The following is a 21,836-nucleotide window of genomic DNA, read 5'->3' as shown; positions in this document are numbered from 1 at the left end:
ACTAGTCTTCCCTTTTCTAGCGATAAGCCTTTCCTCTTGCTCAAGTACCTTTGTACGTCAGCAGAGGACTGGGCTCACTTTACATGTTTCTCCAAAAAAGTACACAAAATTCTCTCACTGTAAAATGAATTGTAACTGCAAAAGTCTCATACATATGCCTTTATTTTCTTTTTTGTATATTACAAATAAATCAGATGCATAAAAAATGCTGTAAATCACATTTCTTCATATAGATATTTGTGTTAGGGCTTACCTAGTAATTGCACTGAACAGACCACGAATGCGTGCTCGATGCCGGGCTACAAATGCCTCCGTAAAAATCACTCCTTTGTTGTCCTGATCTATCTGGCCATGAATAATTCTACCAAGACGGGGGGACAATGCCTGTGAACAGAAGTTATGATAAATGCTGGGACGAGAGTTTACAGTTACACAGCAAAGAAGAAAATATATTTAAACTGTAGATTAGAAAGTTAATTTGTCGAAATAATCAACATATTCAGAAATAAGAATGTATTTAAAATGGTAATAATTACTGAAGAATATTAAGATACTATAAAAAACACACAGATTGCATGTGTGAGGTCACGCTATTTTGACCCAACTGCAATCGCCAGGTTAAAGTAGCTTTCTCAATAATACATACAATGACCTGAATTATTTAATGACTATTCCCTCTCCCACACATATTACAATCTTTACAGGTGAATGAAGAACGACCACATTGTGAAAGAAACTCATTTGGCCTTGGATTTCTAAGGTTGCACGTTCATGTTAAATCCTTTGTGTCTGTGACAAAGGAAGTCCCTGAACCACTCTTCTGAGATGTCAGAGTATAAGTTAACAGCAAGAAATAAAAAACCCCTGACAAAAGAAAAAAGAGATTGGAATCTGCATTCAAATTAGTAACTTAAAACATTCAGATTGTCTGGGACAAAAAAAGAAAGAAACTGTGTATATATTCTGGACAATGTGTTTAGAAGATGATCATGCCAGAGACATTAAAGCCAGAAGGGACCATTAGAATCATAGAATATCAGGGTTGGAAGGGACCTCAGGAGGTCATCTAGTCCAACCCCCTGCTCAAAGCAGGACCAATCCCCAACTAAATCATCCAAGCCAGGGCTTTGTCAAGCCTGACCTTAAAAACCTCTCAGGAAGGAGATTCTACCACCTCCCTAGGTAATGCATTCCAGTGTTTCACCACCCTCCTAATGAAAAAGTTTTTGCTAATATCCAACCTAAACCTCCCCCTCTGCAACTTGAGACCATTACTCCTTGTCCTGTCATCTTCTACCACTGAGAATAGTCTAGAACCATCCTCTTTGGAACCACCTCTCAGGTAGTTGAAAGCAGCTATCAAATCCCCCCTCATTCTTCTCTTCTGCAGACTAAACAATCCCAGTTCCCTCAGCCTCTCCTCATAAGTCATGTGTTCCAGACTCCTAATCATTTTTGTTGCCCTTCGCTGGACTCTCTCCAATTTTTCCACATACTTCTTGTAGTGTGGGGCCCAAAACTGGACACAGTACTCCAGATGAGGCCTCACCAATGTCAAATAGAGGGGAACGATCACGTCCCTCGATCTGCTGGCTATGCCCCTACTTGTACATTCCAAAATGCCATTGGCCTTCTTGGCAACAAGGGCACACTGTTGACTCATATTCAGCTTCTCGTCTACTGTCACCCCTAGGTCCTTTTCCGCAGAACTGCTGTCTAGCCATTCGGTCCCTAGTCTGTAGCGGTGCATTGGATTCTTCCGTCCTAAGTGCAGGACACTGCACTTATCCTTGTTGAACTTCATCAGATTTCTTTTGGCCCAATCCTCCAATTTGTCTAGGTCCCTCTGTATCCTATCCTTACCTGCCACCGTATCTACCACTCCTCCTAGTTTAGTATCATCCGCAAATTTGCTGAGAGTGCAATCCACACCATCCTCCAGATCATTTATGAAGATATGAAGGTTGTGATAATTTAGTCTGAATTCCTGCATAACACAGGCCATAGGACTTCCCTTTCAATGCGGACTTCCTTTGAACAAGAGCTTTTCTCATTGAAAGGGAAGTCCTATGCCTGTGTTGAAAAAACATCCTAATTTTTAATTTAAAAATTTCCAGGGATAAAGGATATACTGCACAACTCTTGGTAAGTTGTTCCAATGCTGAATTACTCTTACAGTTAAAAACGTGGATCTTAATATATAGTCTAAGTTTGTCTAGTTTCAACTTCCAGCCCGTGGTTCTTGTTATATTTTTCTCCTCTAGATTGAAGGGCACTCCTATTATCATATTTCTGTTCCCCAGGTATAGATTGTGATCAAGTTCAGCCCTGAATCTTCTCTTTTATAAGCTAACTAGATTGATCCCCTTGAGTCTTTCACCTGAAGGCAGTTTTTCAAATTCTTTGATTACACTCTTAAAGTATGTTCGTTCCTTTCTCCTAAAGTATCACAGTGGCTGAGAGGAAACCTAGCTCAGTTCAGATACTGAAATCCGTACCGGCAAATTTTAATCTAAAATCGGTTCATAGCCGCTAAAATGCAAACCTGAGAGATTTAATACTGACCTGCTTAGGACACTACCCAAGACTTCATATAACTATCATCTTTGTTGCCTGGATAATAAAGTTGCTATAAAAGGGAAACATTTCTTCAAATCAGAATTCAATGTTTCTATATGAAAGGGTAGTTAACATGCAGTAACCTGTATCAAGAAGTCTCCTGGAAGGTCGTATGCCTTGCAGAGTTCAGATATTGTCACCTGACCAGTTTCCTGTAGTTTATCATTTATTTCTTCTGCTAATTGGTCTAGGTAACTCCTTATGTAAAACCAGGAAGAAAAGACATTAGCGTGACATTCCCAATTCAACTTGCATCTCTTTACGTACAGTTATTCTGCCTCATTAAATTTATTTGTTCAGAGTAAACATTTTTCCAGGGTATACATAAATACATGGGAACTTACTATAAAACAGAAATAGAGGGGCTGTGGTAATTCATCTTGCTCAATACAACTATTACAGGGAAAAGGTTGTATTTTTAAAATTATGCTAACCAACCCACTAGTTTGCAACCTGTTCATTTATTTCCTTACAAGGAACAATAAGAAGTAATTTCACAACCCCCTCATAAAAAACACACACATTTTTTTCTCTCCAAGGAACCTGAACATGGATTTTTATGGGAGATGAGAGTGCTCAGCATGTCACTGGTTCTGGTCCATGGAAGTATATTCTCTGCCCCAAAAATAAGTTCTGAAGCATAATAAATAATAGAAGACTATAGTTATATTGCACCTATAACATCTAAAGTTGTATCTCTTGACCACTGTATACAATAACTCCTCAATTAACACTGTAGTTATGTTCCTGAAAAACGCGACTTTAAGCAAAACGATGTTAAGCAAATCCAATTTCCCCATAAGAATTAATGTAAATAGGGGGGTTAGGTTCCAGGGAATTTTTTTTTTTTTGCCAGGCAAAAGACTGTATTTTTTTTTATATATACACGCACATATATACACACACAGTATAAGTTTTAAATAAACAATTTAATACTGTACACAGTAATGATGATTGTGAAGCTTGGTTGAGGTGGTGAATTCAGAGGATGGGATATTTCCCAGGGAATATTGCTAAATGATGAACTAGCAATTGGCTGAGCCCTCAAGGGGTTAACTAGTTGTTAATAGAAAAGGAGTACTTGTGGCACCTTAGAGACTAACCATTTTATTAGAGCATAAGCTTTCGTGAGCTACAGCTCACTTCCTCAGATGCATATCGTGGAAACTGCAGCAGGCTTTATATATACACAGAGAATATGAAACAATACCTACTCCCACCCCACTGTCCTGCTGGTAATAGCTTATCTAAAGTGATCATCAGGTGGGCCATTTCCAGCACAAATCCATCCCACCACCAACCTCAGCCTGGTCCAGTCCACACAAGAGATCCACTTCCTGGACACTACAGTGCTAATAAACAATGGTCACATAAACACCACCCTATACCGGAAACCTACTGACCGCTATTCCTACCTGCATGCCTCCAGCTTTCACCCTGACCACACCACACGATCCATCGTCTACAGCCAAGCTCTGCGATACAACCGCATTTGCTCCAACCCCTCAGACAGAGACAAACACCTACAAGATCTCTGTCAAGCTTTCTTACAACTACAATACCCACCTGCAGAAGTAAAGAAACAGATTGATAGAGCCAGAAGAGTTCCCAGAAGTCACCTACTACAGGACAGGCCTAACAAAGAAAATAACAGAACGCCACTAGCCGTCACCTTCAGCCCCCAACTAAAACCCCTCCAACGCATTATTAAGGATCTACAACCTATCCTAAAGGATGACCCAACACTCTCACAAATCTTGGGAGACAGGCCAGTCCTTGCCTACAGACAGCCCCCCAACCTGAAGCAAATACTCGACAACAACCACATACCACACAACAGAACCACTAACCCAGGAACTTATCCTTGCAACAAAGCCCGTTGCCAATTGTGCCCACATATCTATTCAGGGGACACCATCACAGGGCCTAATAACATCAACCACACTATCAGAGGCTCGTTCACCTGCACATCCACCAATGTGATATATGCCATCATGTGCCAGCAATGCCCCTCTGCCATGTACATTGGTCAAACTGGACAATCTCTACGTAAAAGAATAAATGGACACAAATCAGATGTCAAGAATTATAACATTCATAAACCAGTCGGAGAACACTTCAATCTCTCTGGTCACGCAATCACAGACATGAAGGTCGCTATCTTAAAACAAAAAAACTTCAAATCCAGACTCCAGCAAGAAACTGCTGAATTGGAATTCATTTGCAAATTGGATACTATTAATTTAGGCTTAAATAGAGACTTGGAGTGGCTAAGTCATTATGCAAGGTAGCCTGTTTCCTCTTGTTTTTTCCTACCCCCCCCCTCAGATGTTCTGATTTAACTTGGATTTTAACTTGAAGAGTGGTCAGTTTGGATGAGCTATTACCAGCAGGAGAGTGAGTTTGTGTGTGTATGGGGGTGGGGGGGGGATGTGAGAAAACCTGGATTTGTGCATGAAATAGCCCAACTTGATTGTCATGCACATTGTGTAAAGAGTTGTCACTTTGGATGGGCTATCACCAGCAGGAGAGTGAATTTGTGTGGGGGGGGTGGAGGGTGAGAAAACCTGGATTTGTGCTGGAAATGGCCCACCTGATGATCACTTTAGATAAGCTATTACCAGCAGGACAGTGGGGTGGGAAGAGGTATTGTTTCATATTCTCTGTGTATATATAAAGCCTGCTGCAGTTTCCACGATATGCATCTGAGGAAGTGAGCTACAGCTCACGAAAGCTTATGCTCTAATAAATTGGTTAGTCTCTAAGGTGCCACAAGTACTCCTTTTCTTTTTGCGAATACAGACTAACACGGCTGTTACTCTGAAACTAGTTGTTAATGTAGCCTCACACTCTACAAGGCAGCAGGAATGGCCCGGGGTAGACAGCATAGCAGACAGAGAGGGAGACACAGTGTGTGCCTGAGAGAGAACCACTCTTAAGTACACTGCCTTGTTAAGTTAATGAGTAAGCTAAGACCACAACTGCTGAAGGAAAGCTCCCTCCATCCTGAGCCCTGTCCTGTGTCCCTCTGAGATGGGGTAAGCGGGGTGCAGGAGCAAGGGAGAGAGGGACACTCTGACATTAGGCCCCCTCTCCCCCCCCCCCCCCCCCAAGAAAGCAGAAGGCTCGGGAAGCAGCTCCAAGGCAGAGGGCAGGAGCAGCACATGGCAGTGGGGGGGAGGGACAGCTGAACTGCTAGCAATTGGTAGCCTGCTGGGCGGCTGCCTGACGCACAGGGAACTTAGGGGAGCAGGGAGTTGATAGGGAGGCTGCCGGTCCACCCTGGTTCCAAGCCCCCCACCAGCTAGCTGCAACAGGCTGCTCTTTCTGCAAGCAGTGGACATGGACAAAGCAGGCAACTGCCTGCTTTGTTAGAAGGGAGCATTTCGCAACTTTAAACAAGCATGTTCCCTAATTGATCAGCAATGTAACAACGAAACAACGTTAACCAGGATGACTTTAAGTGAGGACTTACTGTACATTTCTCCAGAAGATACTCACTCATTTATAAACTGTCCCAGTACCAGCTGAATAGTTCTATCTGATTTAACAATGTCATTAGCTCGGCTTTCAATATGGACCAGGTCGACATTTATTATCTGGAAAAAAAAAATCCATCAGTCCCTTAAATTCAAATTAACTTTCAGACATTAAGACATACTTTCAAAAGGATATCTGCTTTTTATTTGCTCCATCATATTTATGTGCAAGTAAGTCTGTGGCTTGGAACAGAAGCGTTTGTGCTTTTAAAACATCTCTTCTAATAACAACTAGGTTAAAGGGTCCTAGAAAAGTAAGATTTTTGTAAAGCTCTGAAAAGAAACACTTTGTCTTCCAGAAAGTTTTCTGATTTCAAGCAATTTTACTTGAGACAGAAGGAAAAATTAGTCACAGAAGATGACTGGGGGATAGAGATTAGTGGAGACAAGTGATTAAGGAAGAAAGAGAGGACCCAGAGAGGCATGCAAAGTTTATTATATTTCACTGCATGACCCAATAGCTCTAAATTTTAGCAAAGGCGGACCTTTCTTATCCAACTGTACTTCTCAGTTTAAGAAAGCAGAAATATTCAAATCATCAAAAAAAACCTGCTTCTTTTTTTTAGGGGCAATTTTAAAGAGTGTCACAGTACTACAGAGTACTTATTTATCTCAAAATCAGAATACGCATGAATACAACATTTGTGAAGTGATACACAAATGGACAAAGTAGTCAAAGTTAGTGAGAAGTGCCACCAGTTTTGCAACCACTGCTATACAGCACTTCAATATCAGCATAGTAACTTACTTTGAGACTGACTGATGCAGTACAAATAGAGAAACACAGAAACAAAAAGTATATGTATTTTTATAACAAAAAATTACCTGTTGTAAGTCAACAATGTTTACTCGACCTTTGAAAAAATACAAATATAATTTAAGTATTTAGTACATCAAAAGCTTTGAACAGGTTTATAATGCAGCACAGCCAATCAAGTATGAACTCTATTTCATTTTTTTTAAGTGATCACAAGGAGTGTGATTGACAGCATTTAAAGCTGAAATCTGTTTAATCAGAGGAAAAAATCCACATAATGGCAGCAACAGTGCAAGATTCCCCATGACACCCTATATGCCTAAAGACAACGTTAACAGAGTCTATAAAAGGTAGAAGAATTGTTGAGACTCTCCCCCCTTTACCTCTGTGCTGAAACTGTCATGTTATGATGCCAACAAAACATGAAGAAATGGTTACTCACCCTGTGCAGTAACTGTGGTTCTTCAAGATGTGTCCTGTCCCCCTATGAGTGCTCCACTCTAGTGCACTTGCACCCTGTGCTTTTGATAGGAGATTGCTCATAGCAGTGTCCATTCAGCCTGCACATGCGTGTTACTCAGCCTCATTCCCCATGCTGTTGCTATATAGCATTGTTCAGGCTAACCTCCACAAAGCCCCATGACAGAGGGGAAGGAGAATGGGTAGTGGAGCACACATGGGAACACACACCTCAAAGAGCCACAGTTACTGCACAGGGTGAATAACCATTTCTTCTTCTTCGAGTAGTGTCCCCATGAATGCTCCACTCTAGCTGACTACCAAGCAGTTCCCCTTTAAGGAGGAGGGAGCTTCAGAGTCTCATTCAGTACAGAAGAAAGTACAGCTGAGCCAAACACGGTATCAGAAGCAGTATCACAAATTATTACAGCAAATGTATGCACAGAAGTCCAAGTTGTGCCTTTACATACTACAATGATAGGAGTGATAGGATCATCACTGCAAGTGTCACCATTCTGAATTTTTGTGCCTTCACAAATGTGTTGAGTAGTCTTAAATCTAGGATGGGTCTCCAACCATCATTTTTTATCAGAACCAGGAAATACCTGGAATAAAACCCCTTCCCTCTGAGCTGTGCGAAACCTGATTCTATAGTACACAAGTGTAGAAGAGAGTCTATTTCCTGCCATAGCAGGTTCTCATGGGAGGAGTCCCTGAATAGGGAAGGAGGGTTGTGAGCGGAAGAGAACTGAAGTGGATGGAGTACCCTGTGTAAATGATCTCTAAAACCCACTTGTCAGTAGTTATGGTGAAAAGAGTTGCCGAAAGGAGGAAAGCATGTGAAACGTTATAGCTGATAAGAAAGAGGATGGCAGCTCAGGATCTCAACCATCCCATCAAAATTGATCCTTTGAAGTGGACAGTTGTGAAGTTGAAGGCTGAGAGGTGGGTGGTTTCCGTCTCTGAAATCTCTGCCTCTTGTGGTGAGGTTTTATGGCCTCTGCTAACTCAGGAACTGTGCAGGATGGATCTCTGTGCTTTCTGGGACCTAGTAAATTCTCTCTTCAGAGCAGGTGTGTAGCTCCCTGGAGATTGTAAAGTGGCTCTGCAATCTTTTAATGTATGCAAGGATTCGTCCGTATTACCAGCAAACAACTTAATGCCGTCAAAAGGAAGGTCTTCTATCGTATTCTGGATCTCCTTTGGGAAGCCAGGGGACCCTCCTCATAACTACTGCTGTAGAAATAGAATAAGTAGCAGTGTTGAGAGAAACCTGCAGAGATAGCCTGTGAGGAGCTGGCTTTCTGCAATAATTGATTGGAACTGCTCTCTGTGTTCTGTCGGCAGATGGTCAATAAAGGAGTTTAGCTTGGTATAATTTGTGTAGATGTAGTTGGCGATTCTAAACTATAAAGTAGTCAAAGAATCAGATTTTCTACAAAGAAGGTTGAGATGCTTATGATTTTTATCATAGAGTGTAGATTTAGTGTAGTTCTGCCTACCACATTTGTTAACTGCCTCAACTGCCAAGGAATTAAGAGATGGGTGAGAAAAAAAATTATGACTCCTTAGAGGGAAATATTTTTGACTGCCCTTTTGCACGTGGGAGAAATTGACGCCAGAGTATGCCAAATGACCTTTGTAGGATCCAGGAGTGCCTTGTTGACTGGCAGGGAAAACGTGGGCATAAGAGGCTATATGGAGGACGTCAAGCAGCTTCTGATGTGGTTCTTCAAATGCAGCGACCCTCACCCTTTCCAGACTACTTTGAGGAGTTTGTTTTGTCTAATGTACCCCCAAGTTTCACCTCACTTAAACAATAATTGCTTACAAAAGCAGACAAAAATACAAGAGTATCACAGCACACAGTTACTGAAAAATTGCTTACTTTCTCATTTTTACCATATAAATTATAAAATAAATCAATTGGAATATAAATATTGTACTTACATTTCAGTGTACAGTATACAGAAAAGGATAAACAAGTCATTCGCTGTATGAAATTTTAGTTTGTACTGATTTTGCTAGCGCTTTTTATGTAGCCTCTTGTAAAACTAGGCAAATCTCTAGATGAGTTACTGTACCCCCGGAAGACCTCTGTGTACCCCTGGTTCAGAACTACTGCTTCAATCTCCTCAAGAGGGATCTGTAAAGAATCCACGATGCTCTTGATGAGATCCTGAAACTGCTTAAAAATCTTCAGCCAGCGATGGTGGAGCTTCATCCTGGGATGAAGAAAGATGTTCGCGGTTGGAGAAACCGCATCATCAGCCCTGGCCTCCTATTCCTCAAAGGTCTCTTCTTGAGTCTCCAGTAAAGGGAGGATAGGAGGGTTGTCTCTCTCTGTGAATGGCTGAACTTTAGGCTCTAGACAATTGGTGGCAATAAGCCACCCAGGGATTCCAGCATGGCCAAAAGAGTGGCACATATGGCATGGGTGGTGGAATCCACAAGTGCTCACCCCAGCGGGATAGTAGCTGTGGACATCTGTCATGAGTGAGCTCAGGCTCCTCAGAAAAAGAATCCTCATGGGGTGGAGTGGAGAGCCTTGAACAGATATTTGGGAGGTTGAGGCAAAATTTTTCTCTGAATCCTCCTCCTTTAAGTCCTTGGTAATGGTGAGAGAACAGAAGCAGCTTGAGATACCACCATCAGTACCGGGTAGGTGTCCAGAGATCTGGAAGTTCTTGGTGCCAAAAAGATATCGGCGTTAAGCAATGGTGAATCAGGAGTCTCGGACGCTCTGAGGTCTTGGGGAAACCAGGCATCTTATAGTACTGACAGCATTGTTGGTATTGTGTCCAGGGCTTGTGCTGAAGTAAGAGTAGTGATGGTACTGTGAGTATCAAATGCTCTGGGTGGAATCCAGACAGAGCCCAACGAATCTTTTCCAGTACCATTGTAGAACTCTTCTTGCCGCTGCGGTCTCCTACTAGTATCAAAGGTCTCTCGGAGCCCGATATTTTAGGGTTTCTTCACTTAGCAGAGCTCTCGGTACTTGAGAAATCAGCAGCCTCGGGGATACCATGTCTGAGACTGATGGGATCCAAGGGAGCTGATGTATTCGATTTCTTTGACGTAGGTTCCCTACCTGGAAAACTTGGAGCACAGTCATTGGAAGACTTATGAGAGGAATCGTGGGTCTTCCTCTTAGATGCCCTTGAGGAGTGTAGTTCAGAGACAGAAGAGGCACCCGACTTACTCGGAGACTGGTTTATGCAAGGGGGAGGAGGGTGAAGAGCTCCTGATCTGGGTCAGAGGCCATTCGCAGCAAGTTCTCCATCATAAGGAGTCAAAGTTTATCTCCCTGTTCTTTCTGGCTCTAGATTTTAACGCCACACAGAAGTTTCACTTTTGGGAATTATGAGATTCCCCAAGGCAATGGATGCAGTGGGAGTGTCCATCACTCACTGGGATTGCCTCCCAGCATGACAGGCAACCCCTGAATCCAGGAGAACTAAGCATAACCTTGGAAAGGGCAAAAGATCCCAGGGAGCAGGAGAATGATCAAAAAGCTATATAACACCTTTTTTTAAAAAAAATACAACTAATTACTTTAATAGACTAAGTACAAAAGCTAAGAGAACACAGCTGAGCCAAAACCAGAGGTGCTGGAACAATTTGTATAATGGGAGTGCCAAGAGCCATTGAATCAAACTGTAAACCCTGTATACAGTGGAAACCACTTCAAACCAGGGGGTGCAGCAACACTCCCAGCACCCCTTGTTCCAGCACCTACGGCCAAAACTCAACTTGAACAACTAGCTAAGGCTTTGTCGTAAGCCAGGACAGTTGAGAAAGAACTGAGAATGGTTAGCCCGCACAGTGCCATATAGCAATGGGATGGAGCACGAGACTGAATAACATGTATGCACAGGCCAAATGGACACTACTAGAGAAATCTTTAATCAAAGGTGCAGGGGATGCAACTGCACCTAGAGTGGAGCACCCATAGGAACACTACTAGAAGAGGAACACCAGTTTACTAGGGATGGAATTGAAACCACCAATTCTTTCTACATGTGCCAGAAACTGCTATCAAAGTAACAACTTTGAACTTTTGCCAAGCGGACACACTGATGCAGCACACATTAAGGTAATCTTTGGAAAAAATCAGCTGTAGTGCATGAATGTGGCAGGTGTGTTAACTTATTTTCCAAACCATATGATGATATGAACTTCACACAGGAGGGAAAGATTTTAGATTAACTAGAGCAGGGATGGCCAACCTGTGGCTCTGGAGCCACACGTGGCCCTTCAGAAGTTCGTATGTGGCTCCTTGTATAGGCACCGACTCTGGGGCTGGAGTTACAGGCGCCAACTTTCCAATGTGCTGAGGGATGCTCACTGCTCAACCCCCAACTCTGCCACAGGCACTGCCCCCATTCCACCCCTTTCCGCCCCCACCCCGAGTCTGCCATGCCCTCGCTCCTCCCCCCTCCACCCCAGAGCCTCCTGCACGCCACGAAACAGCTGATCAGCAGGTATGGGGACGGGAGGGAGGCGCTGATCAGTGGGGCTGCCGATGGGTGGGAGGGAGGCAATAGGAGCACTGGGGGGTTGGGAGGGAAGCTGATGAGTGGCATATTACTGACGTATTACTGTGGCTCTTTGGCAATGTACATTGGTAAATTCTGGCTCCTTCTCAGGCTGGCCACCCCTGAACTAGAGGTACCATATGTTTCTCCGCATTCTAATTTAGGCCATATCTACAGTAGGAATGCTTATCCAACAGAGTATACTAAATCAGCAAAGAGCACCTAGGGTGGATGCAGCTATACTGGGAAAGCAAAGGTTTGTATTGGAATAGTAAAACCACTCCCCCCAGGTAAAACATGCTATACTGTTTTAAAAGTGTAGTTTTATTGGTATAACTGTGTCTGCATTAGTGGCTTATGTTGACACAGCTGTTGGTCAGAGATCGTGCCTCTTTGCACCTCTGACTGATAGTTATGTTGCTACAGACAAATGGGTAGTTTAAGCCATATATGCTCCCTGTGCATCTAAACCATACCAAATACAGCAAAGCTTTTACTACTGTTCGCTGTGATATATAGACATGGAAGAACATGCTGGATATGATTCTACTTTCTACATCAACAAAATTGATTCTAAATTGTGATTGTTTTTACCTCTTACAACATCGCTAGCAATAAAAATGTCTCAAATACAATTTTCAGATTCTGAGTCAAGGTTGCAGGCTTCGTTCTCAGGCCTCTTCTATTTCAGAAAATTTGCACTGATGAAACTAAGTCAATTTAACATCAAATCTAGTTACACCAGTGCAAACGTCCAATACAGATGTTCTTAAATTGGTTTAAATTACAATTCCCATGGCTGTAATGCATCTATATTAGAGGTTTTCACTGGTATAATTATATTGGTTTTAAATTGACAGTTATATTACCGTAGGTTTTCTAACAGATACACGCCTCTCAAAAATAATCTACTTGTGAAGTGAGTCAAACCTCATCATGGAGCCCTTTAGATCCACTTTTCTGATTATAACTGCACATACATTTATTCCTCCACAGAGGAAAATGTTTGGTTAATTGAGTGATTTGCCTGATTCAACAACCTTTTTTTAGTTGTCTTTGAAAACTGTCTAAATATACCAGTCATGTTTAGACCATTTCTGACTGTAAAGCAATAATATTCAGTACAAAACAAAACCACCCATATGCACATGCTTATTTTGTACTACAAGATCAGGCTTTAAATGCCTACAAAAGTACAATGAATTTCTTCAGTCTTAATCACACTTTTAATGTGATAGCAACAGAGTCATTAACAATCATTAAACAGAGCACTACATTTATTGAATTTATAAAAATCACTATTTTATTTACTATACATACAAGATACAAACAATATTAATTCCCATAAAATATCAAAGCACATATTTTGGCTTATATTCTATATATATCATAATTCTAGCAATATATTAAGCGTGCTAAAAGATTTCTTTTTGTGTGTTGTAACATCTTTGTTCTATATTCTTAATACTAGAAAATAAGGTAACATTGACAATTCTGGTTCACAACCAGCCAGTGGCCGGAGTTTGGAAGGGAGACAAGGGTAGAGGAATTAATCCTCAGTGAAGCAACAGGGAAATGCAAACTTAAGCCATATTTTTCCACGGCATGCATCCGATGAAGTGAGCTGTAGCTCACGAAAGCTCATGCTCAAATAAATTGGTTAGTCTCTAAGGTGCCACAAGTACTCCTTTTCTTATTAAGTTTATTGAAGGACAATGGCAATCTTCAAATCCCCAAATTATTTTCTATGATCTTGCTATTAATTTACTTGAAGTGAAGAAAAACAAATGTAACTCTTACCACCACAAACATGAAGCTCATCCTGTATTTCTCTGCTAATCTGTGCTGGAGTGATATACTCCTTTCCATCAAGCGTATGCACTACGTCCAGCTGCTTTTCAGCAATCAGTTTAGCAACAATCTCTATGCAGTTACGTTCAGACAGCCTGTGGACATTATAAAGAGTAACAAGGTCATTTAAAATGAGAATTTGCTAATTTTAGGATAAATAACTGAAGCTTTTAGAGTTTTACAATCTGAAATATTATTTTGCTGTTCTCTGCACACAACTTTCAATGTCAATTCCATACAAAATCCTAATTCTCTTTTCATTTTAAAAACGTGGTCTTAGTACCTGCATACGTTCCTACAAAAGATTAAACTTTATTCATGTGAGTAGTATCAAGTTATTTTTCTTGCTCTCATGAATAGTCAATGTTTCAATGAGACCACTCATATCAGCAAAGTTAAACTCTTTGTCACCTTTTCAGGATGAGGTCCTATGAGTGTAGTTTGTTACTTTGAAACTTGATTTTTAAAATTAGTTAAATGAGTAAATGATTGCCCCCCCTTAAACAAAGTAAAATGGTTTGTCAAGACAAATAAAGACAACGCACTACTAAAAGATTAAATATTTAGCTGATCTGCTGATGTGGATAAATAGGACGCAGGAACTCAGAGGGGCGGTGTTAGTTTGAAACCCCATCAACTTTAAAATGTGAGTTAACATTTTCACTTGCCCATTTCTGTAGTTTTACAATCACTGCTTTCCTATTTCAAAAATGGGATTTCTCCCCTCCAAGGTGCCAGGCCCAAAGAACTCCTGACTCTGCAGTGACTGCGCAGGGCCCACTGGCCACAGAGAAAGGAAAAAGAACAGGACGACTTGTGGCACCTTAGAGACTAACAAATTTATTTGAGCTACAGCTCAGGAAAGCTTATGCTCAAATAAATGTGTTAGTCTCTAAGGTGCCACAAGTCCTCCTGTTCTTTTTGCGGCTACAGACTAACACGGCTGCTACTCTGAAATCAGAGAAAGGAAAAAACATTTTCTACTCCACTTTCAGCTACAGCAACCTTGTTGGGATCCGGGCCGCGGTGTGCTGGTCACCGCCCCCAGGGCAGGGCGCTACATGCCGCCCCCACCCCAGCGGGCGGAGTGCTGCACCCCCGCCGCCGCTGCGCCCCACAGAGCCCTGGACACTGGACCTCCCCACAACTGTCCAACACGCAGTGCTCGGCGCTGCCCAGCCCCCTCCCAGCGCCCGGGGTTCCGCGGGCCGCCGCCTCCGGGCCGAGTTCGGGGGGAGGGGGCGTGGCCGGGCGCCTCCTCTCGGTTGCCCGGCCGGGGGGGGTCAGGCACCCCAGTCCCGTCACCTCTGCGCTGCCTCGGCGAACTGCGCCCGCTGGAAGTCGGCAGCCAGTCTCCGGATCTCCTCCCAGGCGGCCGCCATCGCTACCTCCGCCGCCACACGTCAGCCTAGCCGCCGGGCTACGGACCGGGAGCAGGGACAGACCGCTGCGGCGCGTCACCGATCGCCTTCGCCTCCCCACAGCGCCCCCTAGAGAGGAGAAGCAGTTGCGCAGGGAAAGCGGCTCCCCTTCCCGCCCCCGAGTGGGAGACGGGCTCCCCTGCGCCCGCCCAGCCCTGGACTTGCGGGGCTTCGATCCCGCGTGGGCCTGAAACGGGACAGGAGCCGTGTTAAATACCCTCCAGCCCTCAGCCTAGGGCCGGCTCCTATCCAGCCTGCCTGGGGCAACTCATGGCCCCAGGTGGGAGCCTCCTCCGGGCTGCCAGCCCCCGACCTGCCACGTCCCGTCGGTACCTGCAGGCTGGCGACCATCCGCCAGGGGTGACACTTGTCATAGGAACGTGACGGTGGCAAGGAAATGCCACTTGGTGGGGAAGGTTTCTCAGGTGCAGGATGGAATTAAACTGGAGTCATCCAGGAATAGCTAAATTCGCACCCCACCTTAATCCGAATGACCTTTCAAGTGTAGACAAACCTTACCCTAGCCCATTTAAAGACACCACATTTACCCCTAGTCTAGACAAGCCTTGGCTCAGGTTGAGTGATTGGGATTTGCTCGCTTGTTCGGCTTGAGCGCAGAGAGCAGCAGTCTGGGCTCAGTAGGAAGAGTACTCTCCATTCAGAGCATGGTGATGTGGGACTGGGCTGTGTGTTTGCATTGAGAAATTGACCAGCAGAACTGCCCCTTGTATCTGGAATAAAAGTATGCAGTGGTGCTGTGGCCCTGTTGGTCCCAGGATATTAGAGAGACAAGGTGGGTGAAGTAATATCATTTATTGGCCCAACTTCTGTTGGTGAGAGAGGCAAGCTTTTGAACTACACAGAACACTTCTTCAGGTATGGGAAAGTGACTTGCTCCAGTATAGCTTGTGTCCCTGTAGCTCTGCTGGTCAATTTCCCTGTGCAAACAAGCCCTGTCTTAGAAAGGCAGAAGAAGAAATGCCAAGCAATGAGGAAATAAGGAGAGGGACAGGGCAAGCAAATAAACATACATATTTGAGATTTATAAGTACTTAAAAAAAATTCCTAAATACCAGGTTGTACAGTTGAGTCAGCACTCAAAGATAGCATCAGAGGGGTAGCCGTGTTAGTCTGGATCTGTAAAAGCGGCAAAGAGTCCTGTGGCACCTTATAGACTAACAGATGTATTGGAGCATAAGCTTTTGTGGGTGAATACCCACTTCGTTGGATGCATGTAGTGGAAATTTCCAGAGGCAGGTATAAATATGCAAGCAAGAATCAGGCTAGGGATAACCAGGTTAGTTCAGTCAGGGAGGATGAGGCCCTCTTCTAGCAGATGAGGTGTGAACACCAAGGGAGGAGAAACTGCTTTTGTAGTTGGCTAGCCATTCACAGTCTTTGTTTAATCCTGAGCTGATGGTGTCAAATTTGCAAATGAACTGAAGCTCAGCAGTTTCTCTTTGAAGTCTGGTCCTGAAGTTTTTTTGCTGCAGGACGGCTACCTTTAAATCTGCTATTGTGTGTCCAGGGAGGTTGAAGTGTTCTCCTACAGGTTTTTGTATATTGCCATTCCTAATATCTGATTTGTGTCCATTTACATAGGGACTGTCCAGTTTGGCCAATGTACATAGCAGAGGGGCATTGCTGGCACATGATGGCTTATATTACATTGGTGGACGTGCAGGTGAACGAACCGGTGATGGTGTGGCTGATCTGGTTTTTCAGTATAGGGTGGTGTAAACGTGACCATCACTTATTTGCACCGTGACGGTCACGTTAACACCACCCTATATCAAAAACCCACCGACCGCTATGCCTACCTTCATGCCTCCAGCTTCCATCCCGGACACTCCACACGATCCATTGTCTACAGCCAAGCACTGAGGTACAACCGCATTTGCTCCAACCCCTCAGACAGAGACCAACACTTACAAGATCTTCACCAGGCATTCTCAAAACCACAATACCCACACGAGGAAATAAGGAAACAGATCAACAGAGCCAGACATGTACCCAGAAGCCTCCTGCTGCAAGACAAGCCCAAGAAAGAAACCAACAAAACTCCACTGGCCATCACATGCAGTCCTCAGCTAAAACCTCTCCAGTGCATCATCAGTGATCTACAACCCATCCTGGACAACAATCCCTCACTTTCACAGGCTTTGGGAGGCAGGCCAGTCCTCGCCCACAGACAACCTGCCAACCTGAAGCATATTCTCACCAGCAACTACACACCGCACCATAGTAACTCTAACTCAGGAACCAATCCATGCAACAAACCTCGATGCCAACTCAGCCCACATATCTACACCAGCGACACCATCACAGGACCTAACCCGATCACTACACCATCACCGGTTCATTCATCGCACGTCCACCAATGTACTATACTCCATCATGTGCCAGCAATGCCCCTCTGCTATGCACATCGGCCAAACTGGACAGTCCCTACGTAAAAGGATAAATCGACACAAATCAGATATTAGGAATGGCAATATACAAAAACCTGTAGGAGAACACTTCAACCTCCCTGGACACACAATAGCAGATTTAAAGGTAGCCGTCCTGCAGCAAAAAAACTTCAGGACCAGACTTCAAAGAGAAACTGCTGAGCTTCAGTTCATTTGCAAATTTGACACCATCAGCTCAGGATTAAACAAAGACTGTGAATGGCTAGCCAACTACAAAAGCAGTTTCTCCTCCCTTGGTGTTCACACCTCAACTGCTAGAAGAGGGCCTCATTCTCTCTGATTGAACTAGCCTGGTTATCCCTAGCTTGATTCTTGCTTGCATATTTATACCTGCCTCTGGAAATTTCCACTACATGCATCCGACGAAGTGGGTATTCACCCACAAAAGCTTATGCTCCAATACGTCTGTTAGTCTAAAAGGTGCCACAGGACTCTTTGCTACTCAAAGATAGGTTTTTTTAAACAAGAAATGTCTTTCTCTTTTTGTATATGTGTGTGCATGCCTTAAATGTAGCTGACATGCTGAGTAGGTTTCCCAGACCTGAAGAAGAACTCTGTGTAAGCTCAAAAGTGTCTCTGTCTCACCAACAGAAATTGGTCCAATAAAAGATATTATGTTACCTACCTTGTCTTTCTAATATCCTGGGATAAACATGCCTACAACAACTCTGTGTATACACAGTTTGTCCCCTGACAGTTTCTACATCTAAATGTTATTTATATAAACATAGGTATTTCTACTATACAAGTCAAGGTGTTATTCAAATCAAGTAAAATTATTTATGGTTAAGAAAAAGTAGTAAAAATTTCTTTAATTATCTCATATATACACAGTAGAACCACAGTGAATTGAACTGTGATATTATTAGAGGCTGCTTGGAAACTGAGACATATACAGTAGGTACACAGGATATAGATAGTGTTTATTGGGTACACATTTCATTTCTCTCTATTATTCTGAGCTTTACTGATTCCAGAGTCATGAATGTCACAAAATTTGACTTATTCAATTGTTTCAGGCAATGTACACTCAAAACAAAGATTTATATGGGTTTAATGGAAGTAATTGATTCAAAGTTCTTTATATTAATATTGTAATATGGATTGATGGTCATATTTCATGATGAATGCAAGTTTGTAATGTGTTATATGATCCACAAACAGTATCCTATTGATTCACTTTGGGAGCATCAAATCCCCATCTTTATTATGAACAATGAAAACAAATGATGGGGGATATTAGTGCTGTCAAAATGAATCAATACTGTACGTGTGACATGAAATACATTTGAAAGTTTCCTATTATAATACCCAGAAAAGTTCATAGTGACTACTCTAAATTCCATTCTTATAGGAGTTGAAAGTTCTTCTAGTTCATCAACCAAGCATGAGTTAAAGGAACATGTCATCATTTTTGCTGCTGCTGCTGCTGCTCTGAGGTACTGAGGCATTATTTATCATAGGAAAAATCCCTGAAGAACTGCACAGTGTAACTGCTGGCTGCCAGCCTGAAAAAGAAATTATACAATTAATAGCCAATAATAAGTCTATTGAACAATCACATCTTGTAAAGAGCTAAAACACTTGCTGCACTAATTACAATACAGCTAGTCTAATAGTCAGGGATAGACTAATGTTACACCCAAAATTGTCCATTGTGGTGTTCCTTAAAGGGATGCAGTGTACACATCTCTTCATGGTTGGCCAGCTGTGCTGGGTTGGATAGAAAGAGGGGCAGGATCATGGCCCCATATTTTCCATACTTTGACAACTAGGAGGCGTCCTTGGATTTACAGGGGAACATTCACTATAATTCTGGCCAACCTTACATAGGAGGAAGCTACTTCTTCCTTCCACACCCATGCAGAAGCTATCCAAAATCAGGTGTGTTTGCATTCTTCCACTTTCCCTTCTGTTTGCTGCATTCACACACACTTTAGCTGTGCTTTTATATTCCTCAGTGTAGTTCCCTTTTTTCATGTTCTTATTACTGAAAAGGACTACATAAAAATAATTAAAATGATGCAGTATATTGATGCAAACAAACCATAGGGGCTGTTTGAGATAATTTATGATCCAACAAGAATGTCCCAATGTCTCATTCTCCACTGAGCAAACTGTTAGAAAACAAGACCAAGAGTGTGAGCTTTCAGAAGAATGAAGAAGGGGGAAAGACCTCTTCAGGACAGACTGTGTATATATAGACAGTGTCTAGCATAATGTGGGTGCTACTAAAATAATTTATGCACAAAAGCTAACACATGCAAAACCACTTATGCTCAACTAATTTCAACCCATCCTGCCATTCATTTGTCAAGAAATGAGAAGTAACAATAGTTACTTACGGTTATATGGAGGGTAAGAAAGTAGCTTGACCCATGCATTGAACCTGTTACGAACAAGAGTTATTAATACTAGTGTGTAACATTTTGGCTGTTGAACAGCTAGGAAATATAAGCTGAAATGTTTGTGTGTGACTTGACATATACACTGTACATCGTAAAATGGATGATTAATTCATTAGCAAGAAAAAGTCCATAGGATGATAAGGAAAAATTTTATCAGTAATGTCAACGTAATATGTAAAGGATGGCAATACTGATTGTGCATACAGAGCATTCTACAAATGGTGTTCACGTGTGCTCTGAGTAGGCTTTTAAAAATATTAATTGGGATATGGAACATGCATTAATACCTCCACCTAATGCAACCATACTACACTGGCTGAGTGTGTCATGAATAGATGCAGTCCCTTTCTTCATCACTGTTCTTCATCAAGGCAAAATTATAAATAATATGTTTTCCTTTTCACTGTACTTTTCTCCTCTTATGTTCTGGCTTTTCTCTTTCCTTCATGAGCTAGCAGCTGTGCTGAATGCTAATGAGACAGCACTTAGTTCAACCTCGGGCAGCCTTTTCAACATAACTTCTTTGGTTACTAAACAGCAAACCTGCAATTAATTAGTCAGATTTCCTACCTATCTGTGGAAAGAAAAAAACAACAACAACAACAAAAAACAAAACAGATTCAGTCCTTCCTTAGCAGGGAATGTGGCTTTTCCAATAATGATGCCTTTCTAGGTCAAAGCTTTAATGATTGTACAATCCCTGCAACAGCACATACAAATGTGAAATTGTATTTGTACATTGTACCGGGTAAAATGCTAATTCCATGCGCAGTTGTCTGATTTGTGCACAAATACATGGTTTATGTATGTAATTTAGACACCTATAATTGAAAGTATAACCCTATTTATGTCTCTATGACTATTTTAAACAATTAATTTATTTTGTAGCTACATCTAATAGGGATTATTTATTCTTTTCTATCTCAGAATATTGAAGACCAAATTCTATCCTGTTTGCGAATGATGTTTTTCTCCATTTGAATTGGAAAACTGAATATATTGAAGCATTTTAATGAATAAACTCCCACCCTGTATGTTGAATTAAGCCTCTTTGATCTTCCTTCAGGAAGACTATGAAATATACTACCTGGGGTTTGCTATAATCATTTGTTTCACCCAATCTTTGAATATCATGCAAAATATGTGAGGGGAGGAGAGACATATTTTTGAACATTTTCAGTCTCTTATTCAGTTTTAAGTCAAATGAACTGACATAGTAGCACGACAAATTGAACAGAATCAAAGATTAGCTACTGTTGTAATAATTGGCCCGACAAATTTACTCTAATTGTGAGCTGAATTGTAAAAAGTGAGTGAAAGTTCATAAAACGTTACAATAAAACGTTACAATAACTTACAACAAATGTTGAAGGGAAAAGGTGTAAAAGGCAGACAAAGATTGAGTTAGTCTCCCCAAAAGGCCAACTGATGTAACTCAAAGACTGTGTTAAGAGCTTGCCTCGTAAGCAAGAGAAGTGTGGGACCTGAAATCAATTAACCCAAATTGGTGTTTTGAAAATTAGACCTAACTGATAAACAAAATAATGAGGGGATGGGCTATTCCACCCATCACTCTCTTTTGGGGTCTTAAAAGAAAAGACTGAGAGAAAATCAAGAAGAAGCAATAGCTCTCTGCCAACAACTGCTACAGCAAGCTTTACCATCATGGCTACAACCTTCGTCATCTCCTGGCACCCTGGGATCTACTGTAACAAAGTTAGGCCTTCATTATTCTGATCCTGAGAGATGTCCTAACCACAGCAGGCCAGAAAG

General features: G+C 42.2%; 1 protein-coding gene across 2 annotated transcripts in view; it reads right to left on the bottom strand.

Annotated features, from left to right (window-relative positions):
* Positions 1-15,200, bottom strand: part of UFL1 (UFM1 specific ligase 1) — a 45,161-nt gene extending 29,961 nt beyond the window's left edge. For both annotated transcript variants that reach the window (XM_084622591.1, XM_084622590.1), the window contains exons 1-6: positions 15,069-15,200; positions 13,713-13,858; positions 6,984-7,012; positions 6,121-6,218; positions 2,703-2,817; positions 254-384 (exon numbers count right to left, since the gene is read on the bottom strand). In XM_084622591.1, coding sequence (XP_084478717.1) covers positions 254-384; positions 2,703-2,817; positions 6,121-6,218; positions 6,984-7,012; positions 13,713-13,858; positions 15,069-15,145 — 596 coding nt within the window. In that variant the 5' untranslated portion in view covers positions 15,146-15,200. The remainder of the gene's footprint in view (positions 1-253; positions 385-2,702; positions 2,818-6,120; positions 6,219-6,983; positions 7,013-13,712; positions 13,859-15,068) is intronic.
* Between the last annotated feature and the right edge of the window lie 6,636 nt (positions 15,201-21,836).

Source organism: Lepidochelys olivacea, assembly GCF_965140295.1.
Source record: "Lepidochelys olivacea isolate rLepOli2 genome assembly, chromosome: 3".
Classification (NCBI taxonomy): domain Eukaryota; kingdom Metazoa; phylum Chordata; order Testudines; family Cheloniidae; genus Lepidochelys; species Lepidochelys olivacea.
This window is presented reverse-complemented; position numbering and strand designations above follow the sequence as displayed.